This window comes from Hyla sarda, chromosome 12 (genome assembly GCF_029499605.1).
Source record: "Hyla sarda isolate aHylSar1 chromosome 12, aHylSar1.hap1, whole genome shotgun sequence".
Lineage (NCBI taxonomy): Eukaryota > Metazoa > Chordata > Amphibia > Anura > Hylidae > Hyla > Hyla sarda.
This window is the reverse complement of record NC_079200.1, coordinates 56400512-56423118: the sequence shown is the minus strand read 5'-3', so window position 1 is coordinate 56423118 and position 22607 is coordinate 56400512. Positions and strand designations below refer to the sequence as shown.

General features: G+C 43.5%; 1 protein-coding gene across 9 annotated transcripts in view; it reads left to right on the top strand.

The window, feature by feature from the left end:
- SYCP2 (synaptonemal complex protein 2) overlaps positions 1 to 22607 on the top strand; it is a 266941-nt gene that overhangs the window by 176457 nt on the left and 67877 nt on the right. For 8 of the 9 annotated variants that reach the window (XM_056548745.1, XM_056548746.1, XM_056548744.1 and 5 more), the window contains 6 exons: positions 6489 to 6549; positions 10706 to 10761; positions 12100 to 12148; positions 12364 to 12535; positions 13270 to 13328; positions 18361 to 18540. In XM_056548745.1, the coding sequence (XP_056404720.1) occupies positions 6489 to 6549; positions 10706 to 10761; positions 12100 to 12148; positions 12364 to 12535; positions 13270 to 13328; positions 18361 to 18540 (577 nt within the window). The remainder of the gene's footprint in view (positions 1 to 6488; positions 6550 to 10705; positions 10762 to 12099; positions 12149 to 12363; positions 12536 to 13269; positions 13329 to 18360; positions 18541 to 22607) is intronic. The other variant, XM_056548742.1, reaches the window with a different exon arrangement.

Below are 22607 nucleotides of genomic sequence, written 5' to 3'. Positions count from 1 at the left end.
TACTGTCACTGGGGTCCGGGCATATACTGTCACTGGGGTCCGGGCATATACTGTCACTGGGGTCCGGGCATATACTGTCACTGGGGTCCGGGCATATACTGTCACTGGGGTCCGGGCATATACTGTCACTGGGGTCCGGGCATATACTGTCACTGGGGTCCGGGCATATACTGTCACTGGGGTCCGGGTATATACTGTCACTGGGGTCCGGGCATATTCCTCTTTCCTTCCTCATTAAACTAAAGGGCTCTTGTTTTTCTTGTCCTGTGTTTTCAAATATTTTTTTTATAGATAATGTGGAAGTTAGTAGGCAGGGGGGGGGGGGGGGCCTTGAGTTGTGTAAGGGGCCCCAACATATATATAATCACTTATATGGTGTACAGACCCTGTGTACAGCTGGTAACTTTTGCTATATGGGCACTGTGTGGGGGAATACTGGTCTGTGTATAGTGGTTTTATTCAGTACAGTATGGCGGTATTATCAAGTTATTGTGTGATTTATATATTTCCTCCTTGTATACTGGTATTCTTGTGTGGTGGTATATATTTCCTCCTTGTATACTGGTATTCTTGTGTGGTGGTATATATTTCCTCCTTGTATACTGGTATTATTGTGTGATTTATATATTTCCTCCTTGTATACTGGTATTCTTGTGTTGGTATATATTTCCTCCTTGTATACTGGTATTATTGTGTGATTTATATATTTCCTCCTTGTATACTGGTATTCTTGTGTGGTGGTATATATTTCCTCCTTGTATACTGGTATTCTTGTGTGATGGTATATATTTCCTCCTTGTATACTGGTATTCTTGTGTGGTGGTATATATTTCCTCCTTGTATACTGGTATTCTTGTGTGATGGTATATATTTCCTCCTTGTATACTGGTATTCTTGTGTGGTGGTATATATTTCCTCCTTGTATACTGGTATTATTGTGTGATGGTATATATTTCCTCCTTGTATACTGGTATTCTTGTGTGGTGGTATATATTTCCTCCTTGTATACTGGTATTCTTGTGTGGTGGTATATATTTCCTCCTTGTATACTGGTATTCTTGTGAGATGGTATATATTTCCTCCTTGTATACTGGTATTCTTGTGTGGTGGTATATATTTCCTCCTTGTATACTGGTATTATTGTGTGATTTATATATTTCCTCCTTGTATACTGGTATTCTTGTGTGGTGGTATATATTTCCTCCTTGTATACTGGTATTCTTGTGTGGTGGTATATATTTCCTCCTTGTATACTGGTATTCTTGTGTGGTGGTATATATTTCCTCCTTGTATACTGGTATTCTTGTGTGATGGTATATATTTCCTCCTTGTATACTGGTATTCTTGTGTGGTGGTATATATTTCTTCCTTGTATACTGGTATTATTGTGTGGTGTATATATTTCCTCCTTGTATACTGGTATTCTTGTGTGATGGTATATATTTCCTCCTTGTATACTGGTATTCTTGTGTGGTGGTATATATTTCCTCCTTGTATACTGGTATTCTTGTGTGGTGGTATATATTTCCTCCTTGTATACTGGTATTATTGTGTGATGGTATATATTTCCTCCTTGTATACTGGTATTATTGTGTGGTGGTATATATTTCCTCCTTGTATACTGGTATTATTGTGTGATTTATATATTTCCTCCTTGTATACTGGTATTCTTGTGTGGTGGTATATATTTCCTCCTTGTATACTGGTATTCTTGTGTGGTGGTATATATTTCCTCCTTGTATACTGGTATTATTGTGTGGTGGTATATATTTCCTCCTTGTATACTGGTATTATTGTGTGATTTATATATTTCTTCCTTGTATACTGGTATTCTTGTGTGGTGGTATATATTTCCTCCTTGTATACTGGTATTCTTGTGTGATGGTATATATTTCCTCCTTGTATACTGGTATTCTTGTGTGGTGGTATATATTTCCTCCTTGTATACTGGTATTCTTGTGTGGTGGTATATATTTCCTCCTTGTATACTGGTATTCTTGTGTGGTGGTATATATTTCCTCCTTGTATACTGGTATTCTTGTGTGGTGGTATATATTTCCTCCTTGTATACTGGTATTCTTGTGTGGTGGTATATATTTCCTCCTTGTATACTGGTATTATTGTGTGGTGTATATATTTCCTCCTTGTATACTGGTATTCTTGTGTGATTTATATATTTCCTCCTTGTATACTGGTATTCTTGTGTGATGGTATATATTTCCTCCTTGTATACTGGTATTCTTGTGTGGTGGTATATATTTCCTCCTTGTATACTGGTATTATTGTGTGATTTATATATTTCCTCCTTGTATACTGGTATTCTTGTGTGGTGGTATATATTTCCTCCTTGTATACTGGTATTCTTGTGTGGTGGTATATATTTCTTCCTTGTATACTGGTTTTATTGTGTGATGGTATATATTTCCTCCTTGTATACTGGTATTCTTGTGTGGTGGTATATATTTCCTCCTTGTATACTGGTATTCTTGTGTGGTGGTATATATTTCTTCCTTGTATACTGGTTTTATTGTGTGATGTATATATTTCCTCCTTGTATACTGGTATTATTGGGTGGTGGTATATATTTCCTCCTTGTATACTGGTATTATTGTGTGGTGTATATATTTCCTCCTTGTATACTGGTATTCTTGTGTGGTGGTATATATTTCCTCCTTGTATACTGGTATTATTGGGTGGTATATATTTCCTCCTTGTATACTGGTATTATTGTGTGGTGGTATATATTTCCTCCTTGTATACTGGTATTATTGTGTGATGTATATATTTCCTCCTTGTATACTGGTATTATTGGGTGGTATATATTTCCTCCTTGTATACTGGTATTCTTGTGTGGTGGTATATATTTCCTCCTTGTATACTGGTATTCTTGTGTGATGTATATATTTCCTCCTTGTATACTGGTATTATTGTGTGGTGTATATATTTCCTCCTTGTATACTGGTATTATTGTGTGGTGTATATATTTCCTCCTTGTATACTGGTATTATTGTGTGATTTATATATTTCCTCCTTGTATACTGGTATTCTTGTGTGGTGGTATATATTTCCTCCTTGTATACTGGTATTATTGTGTGGTGGTATATATTTCCTCCTTGTATACTGGTATTATTGTGTGGTGTATATATTTCCTCCTTGTATACTGGTATTATTGTGTGGTGGTATATATTTCCTCCTTGTATACTGGTATTATTGTGTGGTGTATATATTTCCTCCTTGTATACTGGTATTATTGTGTGGTGGTATATATTTCCTCCTTGTATACTGGTATTCTTGTGTGATGGTATATATTTCCTCCTTGTATACTGGTATTATTGTGTGGTGGTATATATTTCCTCCTTGTATACTGGTATTATTGTGTGGTGTATATATTTCCTCCTTGTATACTGGTATTATTGTGTGGTGGTATATATTTCCTCCTTGTATACTGGTATTATTGTGTGGTGTATATATTTCCTCCTTGTATACTGGTATTCTTGGTCATGGAAAATTATCTTACCTATGTTAACTTGTTATATATTTTCTTTTCTTTTATTTTGTGTGTAGGTTGGGGCATTAGGAGGCATTTGGATGGGATAGGGGCGTGGCAGAGATGTGGCCATGGGTGAAGCCTCACAGGGGGCCCTTGCTTTATTTGGTCCGAGGGCCCTGAGTGTTGTCAGTCGGCCCCTGTCTGGGTGGTCACATGGGCTGGGTAACCTCCTGACCAGCGGGACTCACGGTATTGTAGGACTCTCCTCCCCCCTGTCAGAAAGAGGATGGTATGTGCTGCTTTCCTGCCCGGCCCACTCCCGTAAAAAAATTTTACTGTGTGACATCGGCTGAGGTCCCACCGGCGGTCCTTGTTCTCTGCTTCTGAAGGTACCACCACCAGTCATGAACTGACTTGCAATTCAGGTACATAGAAAAGCTAGGTGACAATTTCTCTCCTAGCTTTTCCATGCTCCTGAATGACATGCCTGCCTATAAAAGCTCAGTTTTTATAGGCAGACATGCCGTTCAGGAGCATGGAAAACTAGGTGAGAAATTGTCACCTAGCTTTTCTGTGTACCTGAATGGCAATGGTGCATATCATAGCTCAGCTATTATAGATAGATTTACCTATAACCTTTCTGTCATATCTGTCTATTCTATGGTAAGCAGATATGCCATTCAGGAGCCCAGAAAAGCTAGGTGACAATTTCTCACCTAGCTTTTTCATTCTCCTGAATGGCATATCTGCTTATAATAGCTCAGCTATTTTAGACAGATTTGACTAAAGGCTATAGGTAAATCCTATAATAACATTCAGAAGCATGAAAAATCTAAGCGATAAATTGTCACCCAGCTTTTCTGTGCTCCTTAGTGCCATTTCTGCTTATATTTTAAGCTAATATAGACAGATTTGCCTATAATTAATAGTAGGTTATCCTTATAGGCTATAAGCAGCAATGGCATTCAGGAGCACAGAAAAGCTAGGTGATAAGTTCTCACCTAGCTTTTTTATGCTCCTGAATGGCATATCTACTTATAATAGCACAGCTATTATAGACAGATTGGCCTAGACGTTATAGACAGGTGTGCTTGACCCCTTTCTGCGAAAAAAAAGTAATAATAAAATTTAATTAACCGTTTCCCTAATAAAAGTTGAATGACCTCCCTTTTCTAATTTTTCAAAGAAACATTTTTTATCAAAAAAAAGTGATATCGCTGCTTATAATGTTGAGTAATCTGCATGGTCAATGGCCCAATTTGGGTGTCGTTGTAATCGTATGGACCTACAAAATAAAGCTAATGGGAGAGACTTATCAAAACCTGTGTAGAGTAGTGGTGCAGGTGCCCATAGCAACCAATCAGATCGCTTCTTTCATTTTTTAAAAAGTCTCTGAAAAATGCGATCTGATTGGTTGCTATGGGCAACTGCACCTCTCTTCGTCACAGGTTTTGATAAATCTCCCCCAATGTGGGACTGTTTGCAAAAAGTGCACTGTGTAGAAAGACCCCAAAATTGCATTTTTATTCAAGTTTGTCCCACAAATATTTTTGTTTGTCATTGCAAAGTATAATTGGTGACGCAAAAAAACAAGCCCTTATATGAATCTGTAGGTAGAAAAATAAGAGTTATGTCTAGAGATGAGCGAATCGGAGCTGACGATCCAGAATTCATTACGAATTTCAGAAAATATACGATTCGCAACGAATGTGAATATCGCTGCGATTCTATAGCGCAAATCGCTTCATTAAACTCCATTTACTGCGGTCCAGGCTCCAGAAAATGGCGGATCCACATGTCAGTATATGGGGCAAGGAACGCTGGGAAGGCAGGTAGACATGATGACCCTAAATCACATGCAGGATGTAGCCAGTCACCCCTGTGATGTCACAGCCCTATATAATCGGTAGCCATCTTGCGGACAGTCACTTCATTATATTACACTGCAGAAGGATCATAGGACGCAGAGCCTGTGTGTGTTACAGCAGAGAAAAGCGCAGTCCTCCTAACATCCTCCTAGTAACATCAGATAAAAGAAGCGATCTGATTGGTTGCTGTGGGCAACTCAGCAACCAGCATATTCATCTATCCTGGTAATTTAATGTGCATAACGTGGCGGATGCGCTTTATTTGTGTTAAACAAAATTGCTTTGTGTTGCTTTTTCATTTTATATATTTCGATAAAAAGGCCCATCAAAATCTTCAGCACCAGGCCCATGATCCTCTTAATCCGGCCCTGAATAACAGGTTGAATCAGAACATGAGCATGAACAGCAGATACTTACTCCCCAATAAGTACTAGACACCTTAATGCCATTTCCCCTAGAAAGCTTTCTGACACCCCCTTACGAAGCCTTCTTAGCGCAATGGCGTTGGAGTGTCTAATACTACTTAGATAGAAGTATCTGCTGTTTATGCTCATGCCATCATATTTGAAAGAATAGCTCAGCATGCAGTGCTATTCTTCAAATCCTACAAACCTCATAATTAGTCAGTGGGGTACATTTATAGCTCCAATGATGGTAGAGAAATACATAAGTTATGACGCAGATATGAATAGTGCAAACCTCAAACCCACCATGCTGCCCTCTACCTGTAAGTAAGATTTATGTCAGTCAAGAAAGTTGTCTGTTGATTTCTACCAATAATATAGCCTTTTTAAACTCTGCTGGTGGAACTTGTAGGCTAGTTTATGACTATGTCTAAGTTGGCCTTTGATCTTGTCATAAATCAGCTCAGAAGTTGACACACATGCACAGTCATTGTCACCTGAAATAAATAAGAGTTATGGAACCGCTTACTCACACTGTGGTTTACAGAAGTCCTTTCCATGACTGATGACTTGTGCATTTTGGCATTCCTTTAAGTTAAAAACAAATTTAGTATTCAACATCAGTCCTTATCATCCATCATTTTTTTTTTTTAATTAAAAACATACACTAAACTAGTATAAAGCTCTAAAAGCTCTAAGTTCTAACATATTAATATATTTCCTTAGCAGGGACGATGTTTACAGCTTTTACTCCAAGGGAGGTGATGAGCCCACCATAGAGCTTGGGGTATGTTATAAATGTAATTAAAAAGATGTGATAAGTGCGCTGTATAGACTAGTTTCTTTACAAAGAAAAAACTAAACCTAAAGCAGCAAAATAAGGGAAAATTATCATAATGCACAGTGGCCTCTGCTGTAAAACAGCCAAAACTAACAAACAAGTGTAAAGGGAATCTCTTGAAGTAAATGTTATGAAAAATTTAGTAATAAAATAAGAAAAACAAATAGACATAAGATACATAAAAAAAACTATTAAAAGATAAATCAATACAATAATATAAAAAAATAACATCACAGAAAGGTGTAAAAATTACACTTTCGGAAGAAGGTCTTTGTACCAAAACGGCAATGGAGTGTCATCAGCCTGGGGCTAAGTCTTTGGTTCTGGTTTCCTTAGGTACATGTATCTATTTGTCTTTGATATTTTAGCGATTGTCCTTCCATGTACTTTGCACTTGGCACTTTATTGCACTATTTTGTACACCCTCTATATAAAGATAAAGATCTGGCCATGTTGCTCTGATGTGTTAATTTTTGCACCTTTCTGTGAGACCCCGATGATGCCATTTTTTTTATATATTAAATGTCTTCTTTCAATTATTTATGTATCCTATTATGTCTTCTCTTGTTTTTCTGACTATTATGTCTTGTCTTTTCTTTTTCTAAAATTTTGGATAATATTTTCGATAAAGGGGTACTCCACTGGAAAATTTTTTTTTTTTAAATCAACAGGTGCCAGAAAGTTAAACAGATTTGTAAATTACTTCTATTTAAACATTTTAACCCTTCAATTACTTATCAGCTGCTGTATGTTCCAGAGGAAGTTCTTTTATTTTTGAATTTTCTTTCTGTCTGACCACAGTGCTCTCTGCTGGCACCACTATCAGGAACTGTCCAGAGCAGGAGCAAATCCCCATAGCAAACCTGTCCTGCTCAGGACAGTTCGTAAAATGGACAGAAGTGTCAGCAGAGAGCACTGTGGTCAGACAGAAAGGAAATTCATATAGAAATAGCATATAGCAGCTGATAAGTACTGGAAAGATTAAGATTTTTAAATAGAAGTAATTTAAAAATCTGTTTAACTTTCTGGCACCAGTTGATTTAAAAAAATAAATGTTATCCAGGGGAGTACCCCTTTAACCTCTTAAGGACCCAGGGCGTACCTGTACGTCCTGAGTATGCTCCCGTTCCCATGATAGCGGTGCCGTGCGCTATTAACCCTTTAGACGCGGCGTTTAAAGTTGAACGCCGCGTCTAGAAAGTAAACTACCCCCGACTAGCTCAGCGGGCCGTTCGGGATTGCCACGGTGAAATTGCAGCATCCCAAACAGCTGTAGGACAGCAGGAGGGTCCCTTACCTGCCTCCTGGTGTCTAATCGCCGAATGACTGCTCAGTGCCTGAGATCCAGGCATGAGCAGTCAAGCCTGGATCTCAGGCACTGATCAGTCATTCTCCTATGAGAAACCATTGATCAATGTAAAAGATCAGTATGTGCAGTGTTATAGCCCCTTATAGGGGCTAGAACATTACAAAAAAATAAGTAAAAAAAAAATTAATAATAATATTAATAATTAATAAAGATCATTTAACCCCTTCCCTAATAAAAGTTTGAATCACCCCCCCTTTTCCCATAAGAAAAAAAAGGTGTAAATAAACATAAACATATGTGGTATAGCCGCGTGCAGAAATGTCCAAATTATAAAAATATATCGTTAATTAAACCGCACGATCAGTGGCGTACGGGCAAAAAAACATTCCAAAGTCCAAAATAGCGTATTTTTGTCACTTTTTAGATCATGAAAAAATTTATAAAAAGCGATCAATAAGTCCGATCAATACAAAAATGATACCGCTAAATACTACAGATCACGGTGAAAAAAATGAGCCCTCATACCGCCCCATTCGCAGAAAAATTTAAAAGGTATAGGGGTCAGAAGATGACAATTTTAAACGTATACATTTTCCTGCATGTAGTTAGGATTTTTTTCAGAAGTACGGTAAAATCAAACCTATATAAGTAGGGTATCATTTTAACCGTATGGACCTACAGAATAAAGAGAAGGTGTCATTTTTACCGAAAAAATTACTGTGTAGAAACGGAAGCCCCCAAAAGTTACAAAATGGCGGGGGGTTTTTCAATTTTGTCTCACAATGATTTTTTTTTCCGTTACACTATAGATTTTTGGGTAAAATGGCTGATGTCATTACAAAGTAGAATTGGTGGCGCAAAAAATAAGCCATCATATGGATTTTTAGGTGCAAAATTAAAAGTTATGATTTTTTAAAGGTAAGGAGGAAAAAACGAAAACGCAAAAACGGAAAACCCCTGGGTCCTTAAGGGGTTAAGCAACTCTTTTTTTTTTTTTCTCCTGTTTCATAGTTTCTAGAGATGAGCAAAGTTACAGTGATTCCATTCGTCACAAACTTCTCGGCTCGGCAGTTGCTGTCTTTAGCCTGCATAAATTAGTTCAGATTTCAGCTCCTCCGGTGGGCTGGAAAAGGTGAATTCAGTCCTAGAAGTTTAGTTTTTTAAGGTTAGAGAAACAGGGGCCTTTCAAATTTAGCTGTCTCTTTAGGGTAAATGTTCACTTGACAGATTATTTGCAGAAAAAATCCATAGCAAATTTTTACAGATTTTGGTGCAAGTTTTTCTCCCATGTCCCGGGGTCTTCTGCTCTGTTCTGAGATTGAGCAGACCAGAGCAGAAGATTACCGATAACACTGATCAGTGCTATGCCCTATGCATAGCACTGAACAGTATTAGCAATTAAATGATTGCTATAGATAGTAGATAGACTATTAAACTATAAAAAAAAAGTTTAAAAATATAAAAAATAAAAAGTTAACAAAGTAGAAAAATTCCCTCCCCCAATAAAATGTAAATAATCAGTGTTTCCCATTTTACCCCCCAAAAAACGTAAAAAATATAATTAATACACATATTTGGTATCGCCACGTGCGTAAAAGTCTGAACTATGAAAATATATTGTTAATTTCCCCATACGGTGAACGGCGTAAAAGTAAAAAAATTTTAAAGTCCAAAATTGCTTCTTTTTTTTGTCACATTTTATTCCGCCCCAAAAAATTATAATTTAATAAAAAGTAAAACTTAACTAAAAGTGATAGCAATGAAAATTAAACATCATGGCGCAAAAAATGAGCCCTCATACTGACCCGTATACTGAAAAATTAGAACGTTATAGGTGGTCAAAATAGGGCAATTTCACACATACTAATTTTGTTAAAATAGTTTGCGATTTTTTTGAAGCAGTGCAATTATAGAAAAGTATATAACATGGGTATCTTTTTAATTGTATTGACCCACAGAATAAAGAAAACATGTCATTTTTACCGTAAAGTGTACAACGTGAAAACCAAACCTTCCAAAATTTGCTAAATTGCGGTTTTATTTTCAATTTTCCCACATAAATAATATTTTTTTTTGGTTGCGCTGTACATTTTATGGTAAAATAAGTCATGAAATTACAAAGTGCAATTGGTTAAAAACAATCCCTCATATGGGTCTGTGGATGGAAATATAAGAGAGTTATGATTTTTTTGAAGGTGAGGAGGAAAAAACGAAAATGCAAAAATTTAATTTGTCTGGTCCTTAAAGGGGTACTCCGGCACATAGACATCTTATCCCCTATCCAAAGCTGTCACGCCCCCTCCCATAGGCTTGCATTGAGGGGGCGGAGCCTTGATGTCACAACGCTCCGGCCCAGTGATCGACAGTAATCAGACCCGGAGCGAACACACTCCGGGGACTGATTTTAAATGGGGTGCGGCGTGCAAGATCACGGGGGTCCCCAGCGGCGGGACCCCCGCAATCAGGCATCTTATCCCCTATCCTTTGGATAGGGGATAAGATGTCTAAGCGCCGGAGTACCCCTTTAAGGCCAAAATGGGCCTGTCCTTAAGGGGTTAAAAGCGTTGCAGTTTGGTGCAGTAATGCCGCAGATTTTCAGCAAATTTTACCTTCTCCAATTATTTCCATCCAGTGTGCATTTACCCTTAAAGGGGTATTCTCATCTGGGCATTTATGGAATATCCGCAGGATTTACCAATTAATGTCCAATTGATGCAGGTCCCACCATAAATGTCCCAGATGGAAATACTCCTGTATCAGACACACTAATGCAGTGGTTATGTTTTCTCCTAGGGCTCATCAGTATTTACGTCAAACAAAATTATCAATTTTGAAATTTCGAGTACAAGGTAAATATACATTTTTTTTCTTTTTTCCAAGCTGATTTTTGATAGGGACCAACAAAAATGTATTTTTATGATGATCTGTTTAACATAACAAATAGAAAAAAAATAGATTAACCCCACTTTCTAATAGTGTGCATGCAAATAACCTCAATAAAATGATTTAGTAACGAAGGCTGACTATGCATGCATGCTTTAATTTTAGCGTACTTTGCTATTTCAGTAGGGACAGAGGAATAAATGGCTACCAAAAACATCCAGTGCCACTCTTCCCTGAAGGATTTAAAGATCAAGCATATTTAAAGGGGGGGGGGAAGAATCGACTGGTGCTTAAAAGTTAAAAAGATTTGTAAATTCTTTTTAACTTTTTAACTGTTCCAGAACAGGAACAAATCCCTATAGCAAACTTCTCCTGCACTGGACAGTTCCTGACATGGACAGAGGTGTCAGCAGAGAGCACTGTATTAGACAGAAAATAACTATACTATATTCCTCAGGAGCATACAGAAGCTGATAAGTTTTGGAAGAGTTAAGATTTTTATATAGACTTACAAATCTGTTTAACTTTAATATAACTTTAACTAAAATATTTTCCACCGGAGTACCCCTTTAAATCCCGCCTGCTTGTTACTTGTTCCTCTGAAGGCAGACCTAGTGGGGCTATTGTGAAAATTCACTGATGAACATGTCATCTCTATGTAACCACCAGACATTTAGATTTAAGTCAGCTGACCAATTTAAAATTTGATTCTCTGGTTTAGTGTGGGTCCAAGAGGTTTTACCACCACCGATAGCAGTAGCAGTACCCTTTTAATAGAAATGCTGAGTAAAATCACAGCAGCTTCTAATCGTGCAATGACCATATCAGCTTGTACTGTTATATTCTAAAGGGAACATGTCAGTAATTTTATGCTCCCAAACCATGTACATCATAAAATTGGAACAGGCTGCCTGAGCTCTAATTCACTCTGAGACACTGTAGTGGTTTCTCCATATTTGTGTGTATGAACAGATCAATCCATCAAGCCCATTGGGGTGGGGAGAAGCCCTATTCCCTGTCAGTTTTAAAATTTATGATTTTTCTGAAAAACCTGGAACATTAGTTCTTACCACCTCAGAAGCCAGTTATATTTATTCATATTTATTGGTTTCTGTTTCTAAAAATATAAATGTTGCAATAATTACATTTATTCATATTTATTGGTTTCTGTTTCTAAAAATATAAATGTTGCAATAATTACATTTATTCATATTTATTGGTTTCTGTTTCTAAAAATAATAAATGTTGCAATAAAAAATACATGATAAAATCAGGTTTTTTTTCTTATTTTTTTTTTCCCTAAGGACATCATCGATAAAGAACAGCAAAAGTAAAAATGAAAGTGAACAGAAGGTAAATACTGTTCTGAATTCCTAATCTGTTGCTTTCCACTACACCATAAAATCTCTCATTGTAATTCGCACTCTATGCATTAGCATGTATTACAGGTACGCTTTCATAGCTTTCTTAATGCCTTTATAAACGGACATAGCATAATATTCATTGTTTAGATCCAGACCAATATGATGCAGATTATTTATTATTAAACCTGAGATCCATTTGTGCAGCTTGGAAACCCCCACAAGCATCTGTTTAGTGACACTGATACTGACAGAGGAGGTGATGATAGCAAGACAGATATCAGCTGGTTGCAGAATATTGGCAGCAAAAAGAAACAGAACATTGTTGGCTACAGTAGACAAAAACAAGACAGTCGTCCAAAGAAGAAGACCGTATCATGTAAGTGCTACTGCTGCTTGATGACCATGGAACCTGCCAGTGTGGCTTATCACACACTTTTGTGTCACTCACATGAGGCCTTATGGCTTCCTGCCACCAACTTATAATACAGTCACTGTATGGCCAGGATAGGTTCAGAATAGATAGGATTGTAAAATGTATTTCTTTCACTAGTCTAGATTTTAATTCTATCTTTAAACTTGTGTATTAATTTAAAATGACACAGACTTGAACCTACGTAAAAAACCAAGGCTCCCCCAACCCTTATCCCATTCATTGACTCTGCCAAAACATCCAGGCAGAAACTGAAAGGAGAGGTGGGCGCACTTGTCCACAGCTCTTCCATTTACTTCTATGGGAGTTACAGAAACAACCACACATTTTGATGACTGGAATTTATGTCAGATCCTGCACCTAAGGTGGATACCCTTTTGAAGGCGTATTCCCATCTTAAATATTTATAAATAACTACAGGGTATACAATAAATGGCTGATAAATATGGGTCCCACCACTATTTAGAGAATGAGGGCCCACCTGACCTGTTGCACCTGGTTATGGTGGTCAGAATGCTACACAGTTGCGTAATTCCCATCATCCTTAGTAGAAGTTGCACAAACAAGTTGATGTGTACTTGGTGCCTTCTTTTTATTAGGTGGAATTATTCATCATAAATAAAATGCAGATGAGTTCCCTTTGACTACCATATTCACATCTTCTCATTGCTAACTTGTAGGCAAAGCTGCTGCTGGCATTTTTAAACAAAGCCGGAAGCAAACAGCAAAACAGCACAAGGTAAGATATATTTGGTTACAATAAAAGTATATGATGAAAGTATACAAAGTATACAAAATGTACACAGTCATGGCTGTGTGCTAAGATTTGATATATGTAAATATATTTCTCTACCGGCTCCATTGGGGGACACAGACTCTGGGTATATGCTGCTGTCTCTAGGAGGCTTGACACTATGGTAACCAAAAAAGTCGGCTCCTCCCAGCAGGATATACCCACCTCCAGGCCACTGAGCAATTCAGTTTTTGCTTAGTGTCTTAAGGAGGTGGACATGGTCTGGTGTTCTCCAGACCAAGTCTCATATTTTTTTTTTTCTTAGGTTTAGGGAATGTGTTAGTTCTTTATTCCTTTTTATTTCTGTTTTCAGGTGGGGACTCAGGAACGCAATGTTCACTGTTTCCCCATTGCGAGAGGTGGCAGGCATCTTGGATGTGCTGTTAACCCCCTCTCGCCAACGGTCAGCGCTTGGGTTTGTACTTCATGGGTCCGGTTCCCCCTACCTCCCTGTTCACCTCGCTATGAGCTTGGCTTGCCGCAGGTGAAAATGCTGACTGAAGACTATAGTCTGAAGACTTCTTTAGGTAAGTTCTTTAGCATGAGGGGAGTATCTTTTTCTCCCTAGGTCTTGCAACAGCTGGAGACCCCTGTTTTATGGCCCTATCCTGCAGATGCTTGGACTGGCCTTGAGATATTGTTCCCTGCAGGGGGATTGTTTTTTATTATTGGGGGATAAGTGGCTGCACAGTAAGGGAGCACTTTATTGCAGTATGTGGTTTTTATTATACGTGCCGCAGGCTTCTCCCTGCGGGAGGCTTGCACCCTTTTTACTTTCACTTTCGGCAGCCGCGGCTGCCGACGGCACTTCGCCTGCTCCATCCCCGGGCGCACAGAATTTACTACAGGCGGCATGTGCGCTCGGGGTTCGGAGCGGGCGCCATTACAGAGTGAGACCCGCTGTATTCTTCGGCGGCCCGGCGGACGTTAGCTCCGCCCACCTGGCCGCATAAGCGCCTCAGCAGCGCGAAAAAGGGCCACCAATCAGCGCTGTGCGCGCATTGGGGCCGTGCGGGGGACAATCACAGAGCTCCTTGCCCTGACCCTGCCTCTTCCTCCTATTGGCCGGCGTCTTTTCTCTTTCCCCTCAGCACGGTGCAGAGTTCTCCTCACAGCAGCTGCCTTGGGACCCAGACACTGGGTGAGACTGTTCATTTTTTGGCTATGTCCGTGCCCAGAACTGTTCCTCCCTCTAAGCAGATATCGGGAATGTTAGTTACCCATTACGCTTGTAAAAGCTGCTCTGCAAAAATATCAGGTTCTGCTGAACCCACTTGTTCTGCCTGCTCCACTGCTCCCCCAGACCCCCCTGCTATTTCTAACCCAGGTGCCCCTTCAGACCCGGTGGGTTCGGCCGCCCCTCCAGCCTGGGTTACCTCCCTCTCCCAGTCTATATCCAACTTGACACAGGTCTCCCGTTCTGTGGTGACTGCCTTGGAGAGGTCTACCCTTCACCGGCCCTCTAGAAGGTCCCGTTCCCCTTCTCCCTATGCTTCGCATAAGCGTAATAGGAGTGTCTCCTCTGACTCATCCCCTGAGTCTTCTGGTAGTCACGGGCGTTTCTCTCGCAGGTCTCGCCCGACCACTGCTTCAGGCCACACGCGTCACTCTTCCAGAGGACGTTCCCGAGGTCACCGCTCTCCTGAGCCCCTTACCAGGTCGGAGTCTCCTTCTTCCAGGGCTGCCTCCACTAGTTTGCACTTTCCTGGAGAGCCAGCGGCCGAGGGTTCCGATTCGGAGGACCGTTCAGACTCGGTGAACACGGTGAACTCATTGGTTATGGCCATAAGAGACACCTTTAAGCTAGAGGACCCAGGAACTTCGGACACAGCTCCAGAAGTATCCTTTCATCGTGCCCGACCGGCACCCAAAGTGTTCAGCTCTCACGCTGAATTTGAGGCCATTCTAGAATCTGCCTGGAAGCACCCTGAGAAGAAGTTTCAGGGACTGAAGAAAGTCCAAGCACGATATCCTTTCGCTCTCCCCTTCGGTCTGGCCACAGCGCCATGAGTCTTTACCAAGATTCTGGCGCCTGTGGTAGCTCTGTTACGGTCAAGAGGGGTCTCGGTGATACCCTACTTGGACGACCTTCTCATCAAAGTCCCCACCAGAGCCCAGGCTCTGGAGAATGTGAGCCTCACTCTTCAGACCTTATGTCGCTTCGGGTGGATGGTCAACCGAGGCAAGTCAGTTCTCTCCCCCACCCAGTCTCTGGTTTTCTTGGGGCTTCAGTTCGACTCTGCCTCGGCTCGGATTCGCCTTCCGCCGGACAAACGTCTGGCCCTCTTGTCGGGAGTCCGCTCCCTCCGGATACCATCCCCCGTCACCATCCGTACTTGCATGGAAGTCCTGGGTCGGATGGTGGCAGCCATGGAGGCCGTACCCTTTGCCCAGTTTCATTACCGTCCTCTTCAGCTGGTGATTCTTGCACGATGGGACAGGTCCCCTCTCTCTCTCGATCGCAAGATTGTTCTCCCTCTCTGGACACGTCGGTCTCTGCGCTGGTGTCGGTCTCTGCGTTCTTCTTCAGGGGCATTCGTTCCTCCGCCTCCACTGGCAGGTGGTCACGACGGATGCCAGCCTGTCAGGCTGGGGGGGTGTTTTCAGGGATCAGATGGTTCAGGGCCTCTGGCCTCCCCAAGAAGCCCTTCTTTCCATAAACATTCTGGAACTGAGGGCGATTTATCTTTGTCTGAAGCATTGGGAGTCCCTGCTTCTGGGCCACCCTGTCCATGTCCAGTCGAACAATGCCACGGCTGTGGCATACATCAATCAGCAGGGCGGCACTCGCAGCTCAGCGGCCATGTCCGAGGTGGCAAAGATCCTCATCTGGCGGAACAAGTGGTTCCAGCCATTTCGGCGATTCACATTCCGGGAGTGCTCAATTGGGAAGCGGATTTCCTCAGTCGGTCCTCAGCCGACCCCGGGGAGTGGTCTCTTCTTCCAGCGGTGTTTGCGCAGATCTGCGACCTCTGGGGGACCCCAGATGTGGATCTCTTCACGTCTCGACACAACCGGAAAGTTCTGACGTTTGTGTCAAAGTCCAGGGACCCCCTGGCTCTAGCCGCGGATGCCTTAGTAATTCCGTGGTCGGGCTTTGTCCTGCCCTACCTGTTCCCTCCCCTCCCTCCCCTTCCCAGGGTTCTGAGGAAGCTCAAGGCGGAAGGAGTCCCCGCCATTCTGGTGGCTCCAGACTGGCCTCGAAGGGCATGGTACGCCGACGTGGTCTGGCTTCTGGACGACATTCCGCTCTGCCTTACTCTTCGTCCAGATCTACTGTCACAGGGTCCCCTTTGCCACCCCAATTTACAGTCGCTGCATTTGACGGAGTGGCGGTTGAGACCGCGGTTCTAAGGGCCCGCGGCTTCTCTTCCCAGGTAATTCGCACCATGCTCAGGGCTCGCAAGCCCTCCTCTGCGAAAATTTACCACCGTACCTGGCGGTCCTATTTTCGTTGGTGGGAAGCGCAATCTTTTTCTCCAGTTGCCTTTTCCGTGCCCCGTCTCCTCTCCTTTTTACAGTCGGGGTTGGAACAAGGGCTGGCTCTCATCTCCCTTAAGGGTCAGGTTTCGGCCCTTTCCATTCTCTTTCTGCGTCCTCTGGCCTCCAACTCGCATGTCCGGACCTTCCTTCAGGGTGTGGCACACTCTGTCCCCTCTTATCGGTCCCCTTCTCCCCCTTGGGACTTGAACTTAGTTCTAGGCGCTCTCCAGGGCGCACCTTTTGAGCCTCTTAGGGAGGTTCCCCTTCGCCTCCTATCCTGGAAGGTGGCTTTTCTTATAGCTATTAGGAGAGTATCTGAACTGGCAGCTCTCTCCTGCCGTTCTCCTTTCCTGATAGTTCATCAGGACAAGGGGGTTTTCCGACCAGATCCGTCTTTCTTGCCTTAAGTCGTTTCGGCATTTCATCTCAACGAGGACATCGTCCTTCCGTCCTTTATCCTGCTCCTTCTCATCCCAGGGAGCGCCTGCTCCACAAATTGGATGTGGTACGAGCTGTTCGGACTTATCTTTCCGTCACCTCTTCCTTTCATCAGTGCAATTCTTTTTTCGTCCTTACGGAAGGCCATCGTAAGGGACAGCCTGCTTCTAAGGCCACCATTTCTCGGTGGATCCGATGTGCTATTTCGGAAGTTTACCGCTGCAAGGGCAGGGCCCCAGGGTTTTGGCTCATTCCACCCACTCTGTGGGAGCATCCTGGGCTCTCCGAAACAAGGCCTCGGCCTCGCAGATCTGTGAAGCGGCCACCTGTTCGTGTTTGCACACTTTTTCGAGATTCTACCAGGTTCATACTTTCGCATCAGCTGATGCTAGTCTGGGCCGTAAGGTGTTGCAGGCGGCGGTGGTACAGCCGACTGACTGACCTTTTTTCTCTGCCCACCCAAGGGACGGCTTTGGTACGTCCTAGAGTCTGTGTCCTCCAATGGAGCCGATAGAGAAAGGAGATTTTTTTAGACATACCGTAAAATCTCTTTCTCGAAGGATCCATTGGGGGACACAGACTCTGGGTATATGCTGCTGTCTCTAGGAGGCTTGACACTATGGTAACCAAAAAAGTCGTCTCCTCCCAGCAGGATATACCTGCCTCCAGGCCACTGAGCAATTCAGTTTAGTCTCAGAGCAATAGGAGGAGACCGACAGGTCAAAGGAAAAAAAACATGAACTGTTGAAAACCAGAAGAAACAATAACTGAACACTCCCTCAGACAGATGACCGAAAATGAACCCCAGAAAAAGGGCGGGGGCGGTGTCCCCCAATGGATCCTTCGAGAAAGAGATTTTACGGTAAGTCTAAAAAAATCTCCTTTTTACAATGCAAAAAGCCATTTCTTGTGATAAAATATTTTCCTTGCATAAGACAATTCCACTTGCCTATTAGTTGTACATGAGCTGAGTGAGTAGAGGGTTTATTTAGTGTCTTTTCAACATAATAAATGTAAGGCAACTTTAATTACAACACATTTTTATCCTCTCTTAAAGGAATTGTCTGACATCGGTTTAGGCAAGAAAGATGCTGAAGAGACCTGTAAGCAGAGCAAGTTCAAATGCCCACAGAGAGCAACTGGCAAGAGGAAACATTCTACCGAGAGCTTTGGTTCTCAGTCAGAGTCTGAGGAGGAGCTCAAGCCACCAAGCAGTAAACAGACCCCTAAACACCTGGTAATAAGTAGTCAACAACCAGAATCTACTGTTCTCTGTACAGTATGTGTTGTCTGTTATAGAACCATGCACTAATGTAGCCGACCCAAGTTTATTATGAAGTTTGGGGATTTTGCAGGTGTACTTGCTGAGATAAGTTATTTTGAGTTTTGCTTAGCTTATTTGAAGTATATTTCCCATTTGCTTCATTAGGGGACACAGAAACCACGGATATATGCTTTTGCCACTAGGAGACTCATACTAAGACAAAAAGTTGGCTCCTTCCTGGCAGGATATACCCCTTTAGTGTCAGTAGGAGGCAGACACAGTCTTTTCTTTTTTTTTTTCTAGTTTTGTTAGAGTTCTTTTATTCTTTTACAGTTGACAAGGGCGACATGAGTTTTGTGTCTCTGTGATCTCCCGCATGCGACAAAGGAAAACGGTGCATAATTAAGCGTGCTGTTGTTCACTTATTGCCACTGGCCAGCAACTGGGATTGTACCTCTGGTCCGGGTCCCCACATGCCCCTGCTCGCCTTTTCCTAGCATTCTTCAGCTGGCTGAAATCTCCAGATGGTCACTCTTCCTCCTATAAGGTACCTGTGTGCTGTTTGCTAGCCTCTTCCATCGGCTTCCAGCAGGCTTCCAGCCTTGTTGCTCTTCCTCCAGCCTCAGGATCCTCTCCAGTGCTTAGCTTTAGTCCAGACACAGTAACCTGTGTAAGTTCTACCTTGGTGCCTTCAACTTCCTTCTTTTCCTTGCCTCTGACCTATATAACTGACCCTAGACCTTAACGTTCCCCACCATCAGGAGGCCCCTGCCCTAGTAACCTACTAATCCTATGCTGTTTATACGTCTAAGATGCCTAGTAGTTTCACTGAGCCCTCCTGCTCATCCTGCAACACTGTTGCCCGGACCAAACCCCCTCTACCGACTGCTCAGGATATCCACCCGGCCCATTTGGTCTCTGTTTCCTATCACAGTCTTTCTCCGACCTGGCGTAGATCTTTCATGCTATGGTTTCTGGCCTGGAACCCACTGCCCTGCTGCCATGTTCTCAGGCTGAGTCAGCAAAGTCGCTAGGACAGGTTGGTCGCCGGCTATCTCTCAATTGCTCCATGATTATGTCCTCTGCCGGGACCCCCAGCGTGAGCTCCGCTTGCCGCTTCTGGTCCCAAGTGGGCCCACTCCTGGTCCCCTGCGGTCCACTCTCTGTCTCCCTCAACCAGCTTCTGGTCGATAGCTCCCCACCCTCGGTAGCCATCATCCAGATCACGGTCTCCCGGTGAGCTTCCAGTCTCTGAATTCTGATCCCACCTCGGATTCTGAGTCATCCCACATGACTGAGATGGTGGACACTCGCTGCTCTCAGTAACACTTTCCAACTTCCGGACCATAAGACTTCTTCTGCCGCTCTAGTTGATCTCCCTAGGTCTTCAGTCCTCTCTTAAAGCTTAAAGAGGTTATCCAGTTTAAAAACAATTTGTCTCATATCAACTGGCTCCAGAAAGTTAAACAGATATGTAAATTACTTCTATTAAAAAATCTTAATCCTTCAGCTACTGAAGTTGAGTTGTTCTTTTCTGTCTGACAATAGTGCTCTCTGCTGACACCTCTGTCTGTCTCAGGAACTGTCCAAAGCAGGAGAGGTTTGCTCTGGGGATTTTCTCCTACTCTAGACCATTCCTGAGACAGACAGAGCAATGCCTGATGAAGCCGCACATTTGCGGTGAAATGCGTTGCAGATTAAACTGTATTTCTCTATCTGCTCCATTGGGGGACACAGACCATGGGTGTATGCTGCTTTCTCTAGGAGGTGTGACACTATGGCAACAAAAAAGTTGGCTCCTCCCAGCAGGATATACCCGCCTCGAGGCCCTGAGCTAATCAGTTTTAAGCTTAGTGTCTAAGGAGGTAGACATGGTCTGGAGTTCTCCAGACCTGGTCTCCTATTTTTTGTTTTGTAAGTTAGGGACGTTTAGATTTTTATCTCCCTTTTCTTTCCTGTTTTAAGGTAGGGACTCGGAACTGCGGCTCACTGTTTCCCCATTGCGAGTAAGGGGGCACAGACATTTCGTATATATGCTGTTCACCCCCTCTCGCCAACGGTCAGCGCCTGGGTTTGTACCTCATGGGTCCCCTATTCCCTGCTCACCTCGCTCGCACATGGTAGCCCGGCATGATGCAGGTGACAAAAGCTGGCTGAAGACTTCATAGGAGGACTTCATGAGGTAAGTTCTTCTGACTGAGGTGAGTATTTTTCCCCTTTTTCTTCCAGGTAGGCTTTGGAGACCCCCTATTTTGTCCACTCTTGGTAGTCTGTATGGGGCCTGGCATGAGGAACCTTGTTCCTCCTCTTATGGGGTTCCTTTATTCTTGGGGTGGGGGACAAATGTCTCCCGTTTTATAGCAGTGGTGTGGAACAGACTGCAAAGTTGTGAGGGAAATGTGTTTCACTGTCATGGCTCTCACTTTTTGCGGGCGCGCGGCTCAGCGGCTGCATATCGCGTCCGCCATATGTCCCTGTCGGCAGCGTGAGGCTGCTGGCGGGGTGCTTGCCATTATTGGCCGCATATCACGTCCGCCATATGTCCCTGTCAGCAGCGTACTGCTGCTGGCGGGGAGCTCGCCCGCTCTCTCCCCCTGTCATGCGCACATGCGCTCGGGGCTGGGAGAAAGAACGGGCACCTTTATCAGCTGCCATTATCGCGGCTGCTGGCGGGGAGCTCGCCCGCTCCCTCCCCCTGTCATGCGCAAATGCGCTCGGGGCTGGGAGCGGGCGCCATTATCGGCCGCATATCCATTGTCCCTGTCGGCTGCGTACGGCTGCTGGAGGGGAGCTCGCTCGCCCGCTCCCTCCCCCTGTCATGCGCTCGGGGCTGGGAGCGGGCTCCATATTCAGCCAAGCATGTACTTCGGCCGCGAGCGAGGTCGGAACTTGGCTCCGCCCACCCAGAGCTCGCTGTGTTTTTTCTAAGAGCGCAGGGTTTCTTTATTATGAGCCCTGCTTCTGTGCTGCAGAGCTCTTCAGTTTTATTCATAACACAGTCCTAAAGTTACAGGCTCAAGTCCTGTTTAAGTTACCTTATCCATTATAGCATTTTATTTCACTGGCCGCGGGCCCTTGTCTGGCTTTAGCCACGCCCACTCATGGCCGCGGGGATCCTTCTAGCGGCCCTGGTCACCTATTGTTTTTGCAGGGGCTGCAATTCTTACAATGCTTGGTTCTTGTTCCACCAGCACCACTGCTTCCCCTGCTATATCTATCCCTCGCCCAGTCTATATCCGACTTGGCTTAGGTCTCCGCCTGGGAGATGTCCGCCCTATGACGGCCCTCCAGAGGGACCCGCTTCCCTTCTCTCTATATCACCGCTCTCACAAGAGTGATAGGGATGTATTCTCTGACTCATTCCCTGGGTCTCCTGATGGGCACGGGCGCTCCCCTCATAGGACTCACCCGCTGCTCCACTTGTACAAGCATCGCTCCCTCAGAGGACGCTTCCGTGGTCACCGCTCTGGCTTTCCAGAACCGCGTACCCAGTCGATGTCCCCCTCCTCCAGGGCTGCCTCCACTCGTTCCCACTCACCTGGAGAACTTGTGAATGAGGTTTCCGATTCGGCATCTGACTCAGAGGACTGCACAGATATACCTGATGTGGTGTACTCATTGGTTTCAGCCATAAGAGACACCTTCTATCTTCTACCCAGGAACTTCAGACGTGGCTCCAGAAGTATCCTTTCATCGTGCCCGACCGGCACCCAAGATTTTCAGCTCTCACGGATATGGCTGACACGGTGCACTCATTGGTCTCGGCCATAAGAGACACCTTCCATCTAGAGGACCCAGGAACTTGGGACGTGGCTCCAGAAGTTTCCTTTCATCGTGCCCGACCTATTCCAGGGCTGCCTCACCTCGTTTCCCATTCACCTGGAGAACTTGTGGATGAGGTTTCTGATACAGATCACAGCATCTGCAGTGCTGCAGTCACTAAAATGGATGATCGGATCACCCGCAGCGCTGCCGCTGAGATCCGATTATCCAGAACGGCAGATGGAGGTCCCCTCACCTGCCTCCGCTTCCTTCCACGG